The 10,830-nt window shown below is 37.0% G+C and overlaps 1 protein-coding gene across 3 annotated transcripts in view; it reads left to right on the forward strand.

The window, feature by feature from the left end:
• Positions 1-10,830, forward strand: part of P4HA1 (prolyl 4-hydroxylase subunit alpha 1) — a 101,124-nt gene that overhangs the window by 27,936 nt on the left and 62,358 nt on the right. The window contains exons 1-4 of one of the 3 annotated variants that reach the window (XM_004383241.2): positions 916-964; positions 5,388-5,494; positions 6,982-7,078; positions 8,013-8,164. In XM_004383241.2, the coding sequence (XP_004383298.1) occupies positions 5,419-5,494; positions 6,982-7,078; positions 8,013-8,164 (325 nt within the window). In that variant the 5' untranslated portion in view covers positions 916-964; positions 5,388-5,418. Of the gene's footprint in view, positions 1-915; positions 965-5,387; positions 5,495-6,981; positions 7,079-8,012; positions 8,165-10,830 lie in introns of those variants that run through there. The other 2 variants (XM_004383240.2, XM_023737692.1) reach the window with 2 other exon arrangements.

Consider the following 10,830-nt stretch of genomic DNA (forward strand, 5'->3'; position numbering starts at 1 on the left):
GGTATTGACTATTGTCTCTGAGCCATCAATAAGTTAATATATTTATTTATTTTATGTTTGCTTACTGTGTCCTAGCTTCTTGTTTTGTTTTGATATGCCCAAATAGGCTGCTCGTATGAGCTGGTTTGATTATTGGCACCTTTCAAGCTCTAATGTCCTTCATCAGTTGGTTAGATCTTTTACTAGGTTTGTGAGCTCTGGAGTCTGCCCACTCCTCCTGTATGGATTCAGCTCAGGGGCCCAGGTAGATAGCCACCGAGTGTGTGGTGTAAGCTCTCACTTACAGTCCTAGACAGGCATGGGTGATTGGTGTAGGCACAGACATCTGGCTGCATCAGGGGGACACACTCTGATTAAGGCGGGGGCTGACGGTTGCCCCCGAGTGTCCAGGAGGAAGACGTGTCTCTCTTTCCTAGAGTGTGTAGGTGGGTGGTTTTGCAGCCAGAATATGAGCACCTAATGCTGTTGGCTGTAAGGACTGGGTGGCATCTCTTATTCATGGGCCCCTCTCGCAGGTGGCTAGGTGGCGTGGGTGGAGCCACCAGTCCTCAGGCCCTGATGTGGGTAGTTGAAGACCCTGCTTAATAGTTAGAGCAGTGTCAAATGTCAGGAACCTGCCACTTCACAGCTAAAACAGTTGAAGTTAGACTTCCGTTATATACCTTGTTGTACTGCAGTAATGAGGGCCTACACTGTTGAGATGTGCCCACACAAGTCTGTGTAGGGGGAAAGGCACTCAGAGTCCATGGATCCTTTATGCCTGTGCCTAGGCAAAGGAGCTGTGCCTACCCTGGGTTCCTGGCTTAGGGGAGCTGGCAGTTTATTTTTTCTTCTGTTTGTTAATTTGTTGACTCTCCAAGGCAGGGAGAATGGCTCCGGGCGTGTGACAGTCTACTTCCGGTCCAGGGGACCCGGCAATTGCTGAAGCTGGCCTGGGACCCAGTGCAGAGCAGGGAGCGAAGAGGTAAATGGAAGAGAGATTTTTCCCTAAGAGGGTTGTTTTGATCCACGCAGTAAGCCATGCGCAAATACTTATCTTTCCCTGATGAGGGCTGCTTCTCACTGGTTCTGGGTGGCTGTGTAGATTGTCAGTGGCTGGGTCTCTCCTGGTGCAGAAAACGTGCCTCCTGAGGACTGACGCTTGCCTGCCTCACCGCTCACCCCTGAGTTGCTCAGGCCTGAAGGGCTCAGGCTCTCGCAGGGTCAGATCTGGCAACTCCTCACTGCTTCCGAACCATCTCTCCCTCCCTCTGCCACTCAGTCCAGTTCCTCAACTCTGCCTTTGATGTTCAGGGCTCCCAGATTGCCATATATAGTTGAATCACTTGTTTTTTTGGGCCATTGTTGTAAGAGGGTCCACCAGAAGCGTCTGACTACTCCACCGTCTTGGCCCCGCCTCCCCAGGGGTTATTTTTGGTTTGAGGTTTAAAGATTATCTCAGGGTAGTAGTTTCAGGATGTCTGGAGTCCGTGAAAATTTGTAATTCTCTTTGCGTATTCCCCTTTTGATCAGGATTCTTCTGTGGAATCTTTGATCAGAATGTTCAGTAATGGTAGCCAGGCAACTTCCAGTTCTTCTGGTCACATGACGAAGGAGGCAGTTGTTCATGGAGGCAGTTCCACGTCCTCCTCCTATTCCTGACTCTCTTTCCTCTGTTATTCCAGGCGAATAGAGACCAATTTTTGTGCCTTGGATGGCCACTTGCAAGCTTTTAAGACCCCAGGCACTACACATCGAACTAGGAGGTAGAACAGAAGCACTAAACATGTAATTAGAAAATCCCTTGAGGTTTTTGGTTGTGTATAAGCAGCCTCAGCATCTACTCTTCTTCTATATATTTTCTTGCATAGTTATGATCATATTGTGATGTTGATGTTTAAATCTTGTGTTTTCCTTTAACTTCACAAGTTAAAGGATATGATTCTTGACACATAACACCATCGTTAGATACTTTTAATTATTAATTTGTTACATTTGTTTAATTGTTCATTTGATGGGCAAAAAAATGTATTTTAATTTTTTATGTCATTGATTACTCATGAATTTGAGCATTGTTTTTGTTAGCTATGTATAGTTCCTCTTTTGTGACTTTTTGCATCTGTTATCCACTTATCTATTAGCATCCTAGTGGTTTTCTTGTTGATTTGTATAAGCTTCTTCTTTTTTTTTTTTAATTGTGCTTTAATTGAAAGTTTACAATTCAAGTCAGTTTCTCATACAAACATTTATACACATGTTGTTATGTGACCCTAGTTGCTCTCCCTGTACTGTGACAGCACACTCCTCCTTTCCACTCCAGATTTCCCATGTCCATTCAGCTGGCTCCTGACCCTCTCTGCCTTCTCAACTCACCTCTGGACAGGAGCTGCCCATTTAGTCTCATGTATCTACTGAAGCTAAGAAGCACACTCCTCACGAGCATCGCTTTATGTCCCATAGTCCAGTCTAATCTTTGTCTGAAGAGTTGGCCTTGGGAATGGTTTCAGCTCTGGGCCGACAGAGAGTGTGGGGGCCATATCTTCTGGGGTCCCTCTAGTCTCAGTCAAACCATTAAGTCTTGTCTTTTTACTAGTTTGAGTTCTGCACCCAACTTCTCTCCTGCTCCATCAGGGACTTTCTGTTGTGTTCCCTGTCAGGGCAGTCATTGGTGGTAGCCAGGCACCACCTAGTTCTTCTGGTCTCAGGCTGATGGAGTCTCTTGTTTATGTGGCCCTTTCTGTCTCTTGGGCTAATATTTTCCTTGTGTCTTTGGTGTTCTTCATTCTTCTTTACTCCAGATGGGTTGGGACCAATTGATGCATCTTAGATGGCTGCTCACTTGCTTTTAAGACCCCAGTTGCCACTCACCAAAGTAGGATGCAGAACATTTTATTAATAAACTGCATAAGTTTATTAAATGAGCTTTTTTTTTTAAAAGATAGGTTTCTAGTTTGTCATTTATAGTTTTTTAATATACATAAATTTTAATTTTTTGTGTATTTAAATTCCACCTGACTTTTGATGTGCTATTTGTTTTATCTTTTGTTTAAATTTAGAAATTCTCCTTTTGTAGAGATCTGATAACTTTTGTTTTTATTGTCTGTTTTATATTGTTTTGTTAATTGAAACTCTTTAATTCACCTAAAAAATTTGCTGCATTATGTAAGGTAAAGGTATATTTATTCTTCATATGATTAATAATTTGAATTGTTATATAAGCTCTGTCATTTTAAAAACATAGTTGTCAAGCTATTGCATTTGAAGAGAAAATCATCTTAACCTTCTTTTAGTTATTCCTGCAGGCTAATGGGTTCTTAATTCATTGTGAGATTTAAGGATAATGACAGACGACAAACTTAAGTGACAATATATTTTATCAATGAAAAAATAACTTCTTATTTGACATCTAAACTTTCTCATCAGAATTAAGACTTTAGACAGCATTTGTGATTAGTCTTATGTTAGTGAAAATGTGTTTTCTAGAAATAACATTTATATATGAAGAAAATTATGGAAGAAATCTGTTTAAACAGTGGGAAAATTCTAGACTCTTCAGGCAGCCCAGCATTTTGGAAAGTCTTATTTTGGCAGGAGCCCCAGAGAGGAAGTGTCTGCATCTGCTACATTCTAGAAGCCTTCCCAAAGACTCTCTGTAAGGCAGCCAAGAGAACAGTGTATTTCACTACTGTGTGGTTCTGGAAATGTCTAGAAGTTTGTGACAAACTGGAGGGAGGAGACTTAGGACTACTTGCAGAATGTCAGTTTTTGTGGTGATCTAGTTTTACCGAGGTTCAAGTTAAGGGGTAAGTAGGGTGATTTTTCAGCTTTTGTGGAGTAGGGAACTTACCGTATGTACTTGGGCCTCTTGCATTAGGTGAATCTACGTGGAAGAATCGGAGTTGCCTGCACAAAGAGGAACTCAGACAGGAATAGAGTTACAGGGGCAAGTGTAACTTATTCTCCTGTAAAGTAGTAAGAAAGATTTAAAGTTCATGTTTGTGGTGGAGAAGGAGCAAGAGAATAGTGCTCGCAGGGCATTTGGGAAAGCAAGGTAAAGCCTTTCTGCTGGTTAGTTGATATGCACATCTGCCATGAAAAATACACACTAGAAAACATATCTGGGACAAAGAGAAAAAACAGTAGAAGGGCTTTGCTGACAGGTTAAAAAAAAAAAAAAAGCCATAACTATGTACTAGGCTTTTTACATAGAACAGAGTAGATAAGAGAAAAAAACTCAAAACTGGAAACTCTGAGAGGTTTATTCTTTTTTTGGATTCTCTGTGGCTTAAAAAAAAAAAGCTTTACTGAGATGTAATTCACATACCACAAAATTCACCCATTTAATGTGCACAACTCAGTGGCTTTTTAGTACATTTACAGAGTTGTTCAACTGTCAGTTGCTACAGTCAATTTTAGGACATTTTCATCACCTCAAAAAGAAATTCCCCAAATCTACAACTTTTAATTGAATTTGTTTTAAAATTTAAAGCCATACGGGAAAAAAGGCAGAATAGATTAGGAATTTTAAGGATTAATCAGAAAGCTCTGAAATCTGTTCTTTTCCCTCTTTAGAACATAGTCTAGCATCTTTACAATGTATTTTGGTAATATTTAAATTAAGATATTTTAATAAAGTGGTATATTTTTATGGGAAATTCATGGTCTTGATCTAGATCACAGAGAAAACTTATTCTTCAGGCTATATGGAAGAGCGAATACTACTATTAAATTACCCTTTTTTTTTTTATCATTGTGCTTTAAGTGATAGTTAATAATTCAAGTTAGTCTCTCATACAAAAATTTATACATACATTGTTATGTGACCCTAGTTGCTCTCCCTGTATGGTGACAGCACACTCTTCCTTTCCACCCTGGATTTCCCATGTCCGTTCAACCAGCTCCTGACCCTCTCTGCCTTCTCATCTCACCTCCAGACAGGAGCTGTCCATTTAGTCTCATGTATCTATTTACTTGAGCTAAGAAGCACACTCTTCACGAGTATCATTTTATGTCCCACAGTCCAGTCTAATCTTTGTCTGAAGAGTTGGCCTTGGAAATGGTTTTAGTTTGGGGCTAACAGAGAGTCTGGGGGCTAAATTACTGTTAATTGCAGTAGTAACTAAGAAAACAAACTCAGATTGAATTTTTAAGTATAAATTATCAGGCGATAACATATGCACATTTTGCGCTAATACAAAATATCAATTAGTATGCTATATGAAAAATAAGATGACAGTAGGCATAAACAAAAGCTATTATTAAGTTATTAAATCAGTTAAAAAATTGTATGGGCAACCTTGAGGTCAGACTTATTTTGTTCACAGGAAGAATAGGTAAGCACGTTTTCCTACCACTCCTTTTCTTTTTCTTTCTCTCTTTTTTTAGTAATGGCCGTATTTCTCTTGTAGGTTGTGAACCTGTCAAATTAAATCTGCCAAGATGATCTGGTATACTTTAATTGTTGGGATTTTACTTCCTCGGTCTTTGGCTCATCCAGGCTTTTTTACTTCTATTGGTAAGTCTTATTATTTTTTGCTTTGTGTTGTTTTTGCATTTAAAAATTTCCATTTTTTAGTTTTTTAAACCAATAAAAACAAATGCAGTATATTCCCAGAAACTAAAGTATTGGTTCAGTCCCTTCCCCTCTAAAAGTTCCTTTTTCTTTTTTTTAAATTAAAAATTTTTAATTTTTTGTTTATAAAAATAATACATTTACAGGTTAGACATTTATGAAAATTAGAAAAGCATACCAAAGAAAATTACTCATAATGAGTCCAGTCAAGTATAACCATTGCAAATAATTTAATGCATATGTTTAGTCTTTTTTGATGTACAGATACACAAATAATATACTGCACATCATTTTGTAACCTGCTTTTTACCACTTAAGATTTACTTCACAAGTTCACAGTTTTATTCTACATCATAATTTTAAAAAATCCTTAAATGTATTACAAAAAAAAGCATATTGGTTAAAGGGGGAAAAGAACAGAATTACATGAAATGTAAAACATCCCCATGTCCCCAGCCCTTAAGAAGTATTCTGCATAATTTGATGTGTATCCTCCTGTGTTTTCTTGTATGCATAATTTATCTGTCTTAAATGAGATGCTTTCCTTCATCCTGTTGACTAGTTTTATCCCTGTGTAATTGTAGAGCTAGCAAAAACAAAAGTATTATGTATTTATAATACCTAATTTTAAGATATAAAGTGACGAGTCCTGCCATTCCATTGTAAATAAACAGATTTTTTCGATTTTAGTTATGAGGTACTCTTTATTTACTGTGCTTTAGATGAAGGTTTACAGAGCAAATAAATTAGTTGCTTTTTAAACAGTTAACACACATACTGTTTTGTGATATTGGTTGCCAACCCTGTGACGTGTCAACACTCTCCCCTTCTCAGCCTTGGGTTCCCCATTTCCATTCATCCAGTTTTCCTGTCCCTTCCTGCCTTTTCATCCTTTTATCTGGGCTGGTGTGCCCATTTAGTCTTGTATACATGGTTGAGCTACATGTATTATTGTTTGTTTTATGGGCCTGTCTAATCTTTGGCTGAAGGGTGAACCTCAGGAGTGAAGTACTTTTTTTTGTTGTTAGTGTAGTTTTTGCTTATTGAATAGAATTTTAGTTCTAACTTGACTCAAACAAACAAAAAAGTGAGGAGGGCTGTGGTGAGGAAGAAGAAACATTGATCCTTGGAAAATACTACTTGGAATTTGTGAATGAATTTATAGATGAAAGACAATTGGCCGGCATAGTCCAAGCTTGTAAAAGCTTTAAAAATTAGAATTGACACACAACAAAATTTTGGGCTTTATTTTTATCTGGTAAAAAAAGGAAAACAAACAAAAAAAAGACGCTCTTTGCCAACATACCTGATTCATGCTGGTTAAATTCTCTCATAGAATGACGCATTCTCAGTCATTCTTAAATTATTCTAAAATGCTGTGTTTATAAATCTGAGTATTTGATAGCTTTCTCTCCCTTTTCCCCCTCTAGGTCAGATGACTGATTTAATCTACACTGAGAAAGATCTGGTGACCTCCCTGAAAGACTATATTAAGGCAGAAGAGGACAAGTTAGAACAAATAAAAAAGTATGCAGAATGTTTTACTTATTAAGGCTCTGACTCTACTTGAATGTTTTCTTCCTAGAGCTAAAATATTTTTTGAGTGGAAGTGAAAGCCACCCATCAGTGTTACAAAGGGTCAAGGGTGGAAATGGCTGAAATAGGAGCATAGAAAACAAGAGTTAAACCTGGGCCAAAGGTTCATGTGAAACAGCATGGATTGAGATAAGAATATGGATGGGTGAGGGAAGTTGACTAACAATTTAAAAAAGTGGCTGCCAATATTTCATTCTACCCTAACCTGCTCAGTCAAGCTACCTGCTGGAGCAGTTTTCCAGTGTATTTTTCCTTCTTCACTCCTGTGGTTCTGTTGTAGAGATTATGGTGATAAATAAGTATGGTTAGTATTTAATTGATATGGTTCTTTTCAAATGCTAATTTGTTTTGAATTGACTCAGGTTCATAGTTAATCCTGACCTGAGAATTCCTGCCTTTCATTTAATAAGAAGCTAAGTATTCAGATTTTTGTTTTAAAATAATTTCTAGGTACCGAGTTTAGAATTTTGGTATCAATTTGATTTAAATGCAAATGTAACTGAATTGGGGTTGGTTAATTTGTACTTTGTAATAATCACTTATTTGGCCTTAAGAACATATGAAGAAGTGGATTTTAGATTCTTACCAGGGGGAATCCAATAGCAACTTTTATTATAACCATTTGGGAGAAACAAAACCAAAACAAAAAGGTGCTAGTTGTATTTTGATTATGCCATGTTATATTTTATCCATAAAAGAACCTTGGTTTAAAAAAAAAAATCTTTATAATTTTATTTTAAAAAGAAATTATAGGTATAGTTTTAAGTCAAAAACCTCTAGTCTTTTTTTTTTTTTGAGCACTTTCTAATTGGGTTTGTCGTTACTAAGTGTATATATACTCCATGTATATGTCTTATACGCATAGATGGTCAGAGAAGTTGGATCGGTTAACCAGCACAGCGACAAAAGATCCAGAGGGCTTTGTTGGACACCCTGTGAATGCATTCAAGTTAATGAAACGTCTGAACACTGAGTGGAGTGAGTTGGAGAATCTGGTCCTTAAGGATATGTCAGATGGTAAGTTTGAGGAGACTAATGAGCCAAAAAAAGTAACGTGATATTGGTATCATCTGTAGAAATGCAAAACCTAGTGATTAATTCAATTCCCAGAACATCAAGTGTTCAGTGTTGTAACTGAATTATTGCTTGGGTGTGTTTGGTTTGGCTAGTTAATTTAGGCAAGTATCCTAATTCTTTGATTATTTATTTTAAAAAAAAAAAAGGTATTCTGCTATTGGTGACTAACGTTTGTGCTTTTTGCTTTGAAATCTACAAAAGTGATTAGTTTATTTGGCATATAGCTTAATTTCTGAGGATAATCATTTTTATGTAACCCTTCAGACTTTAAAAATTTATGCATATTTTTAATCATCTTTCATTGATTTTTAATGTGCTCGCAGTGATATTATAAGGAAAAGTGTTAGCTGTTTACTCCCTAGTATTTGAAACTTAGGATTATTTTACTTAATGTAGGCAATAAATAAAAAAAACAAGCCTGCAAACAGTACTAATGAGTAAGCCTTTCTAAGTGAAACAGTAAAATTGTACTTGGAGTATTGAGGTGTTTCAGGTATTTTATTAAGAGATACAGAAAACTAAGCCTAGAGTTTAATGAAGTAAACCCAACCCACTGCCATCAAGTTGATTCCAAATCATAGTGATCCCATCGGGTTTCCGAGGCTGTAAATGTCTATGGAAGCTGACTGCCGCGTATTTCTCCCACAGAGCTGCTGGTGGTTTCTAACCACTGACCTTATGGTTAGCAGTTGATGGCTTTAACCTCTGTACCACCAGGACTCCTTAATGAAGTAAAGGGGTTATATTTAGTACATAGTAGAGGCTGAAATATTTCTTGAATAACTGAAGGTGGCAAAAGAAAAAAAGAAAGAGACCTCACGGATGCTGAGCTAGCTATAGAGATGGAATGTTCCAAGGGTGCTTACAAGTGTTTGTGAGCAGTGGAGTGAAATATTATGCACAGGACAGGACACCTTGGAAAGAAAAATTAAGGGAAATACTTGTGAATACTTCGTCATTATGAGAAGGAATTGCCTGTGATTGTTTTTTCTCCTATATAACACCATGAGAACATTTTTTCATCCTCAAGTAATGACCTGTATGGCCTAAGTTCTTTTATACTATGAACCTTGAGACGTTGGCATTTTAATCTGTTATTGTCATCCCATAATGCTACAATATGTATACTTTTCTCTTTTTATTACAGAAGATTTCAGCAATTGCTTGGATTTTGTTTTGGGGCATAAGAAGCATTACAGTCTTCTGTAAAATTTGCAGAATTTCCTTGTAAAATTCATGTGGAGATTGTGACTGGGAGTTGGTCTTAAAACTAAAAAATGTACTTGATATGAACTTTTGGCCTTCTTCTAACTGGTTGCTCATTTTTTATTTGTACATTTCCATTAACATAAAAATGCCTGGCCTTTTGCTGATTAAAATACACATAGTTGATTATAAGTAAGTGAGAGGGTCGGAAGGTCTCATACACAATTTTTATTTGCAAATGATGACACTTATTATTAAAATTTTAAACCACTTTTTGCTTTTTTTTTTCTCCTTGAGGAGTACTTAGCATCTATTCTCCTTAGGGGTTATATAGTTATCAGTAATTGATTTGTTAGTTTGGTTTTTGCTATATCTTATATAAACCCTCTTTAAGGTTAGGTTTTATATATATAGCAAATCTGGACGGATGAGTACTATATTTTTATTAAATATATCTGAATATATTTTAATAAACTGGCTTAACTGGTAACCTTAAACATCTGTCCTTACCCTCAAAGAATTTCACCAAACTTTATATATTTACTGGTACATTATTAGTGGTACATGGAAGAAGCAAACAACTTTATTTAAGCTTATAGATTTTATTTACCATCTATTGTCTGAAATATAATTTACTGCCAATTAATGTAATTTTCCAGTCCATGAATCTGTTCATTTCTCAAGCTTAATAGAGGCACATTTTGTTTTCTTGCTGTTTTGTAAAAATATAATTATTTATAATTGTAAAATAATTATAATTGTAAAAACTGAATTTGTCTAGTTGATCTTTATCTACTAATGCGGATGTAATTTATGCAATAACCTTACTTAAGCAACATTAGAAAGGTTTTGGGAGCTAAGAAGTTTCCTGAATGCAATCAAACACTTTGAGGGACAGAGTAGCAGGGGTAGGGATCTGGGGACCATGCTTTCAGGGTACATCTAGGTCAATTGGCATAACAAAGCTTACTAAGAAAATGTTCTGCATCCTACTTTGGTGAGTGGCATCTGGGTCTTAAAAGCTTGGAAGCAGCCATCTAAGATACATCAGTTGGTCCCAACCACCTGGAATAAAGGGGAATGAAGAACACCAAAGACACAAGGAAAGTATTAGCCCAGGAGACAGAAAGGGCCACATAAACCAGAGACTTCATCAGCCTGAGACCAGAAGAACTAGATGGTACCTGGCTACCACCAGTCATGGCCCTGACAGGGAACACAACAGAGAGTCCCTGATAGAGCAGAAAGGTGGGGTGCAGAACTCAAGTTCTAGTAAGAAGACCAGACTTAATGGTCTGATTGAGACTGGAGGAACCCCGGAAAGCATGGCCCCTGGATTCTCTATCAGCCCAGAACTAAAATAATTTCCAAGGCCAACTCTTCAGACAGGGATTGGACTG

The sequence above is a fragment of the Trichechus manatus genome, unplaced genomic scaffold (assembly GCF_000243295.1).
Source record: "Trichechus manatus latirostris isolate Lorelei unplaced genomic scaffold, TriManLat1.0 scaffold00106, whole genome shotgun sequence".
NCBI classification, from domain to species: domain Eukaryota; kingdom Metazoa; phylum Chordata; class Mammalia; order Sirenia; family Trichechidae; genus Trichechus; species Trichechus manatus.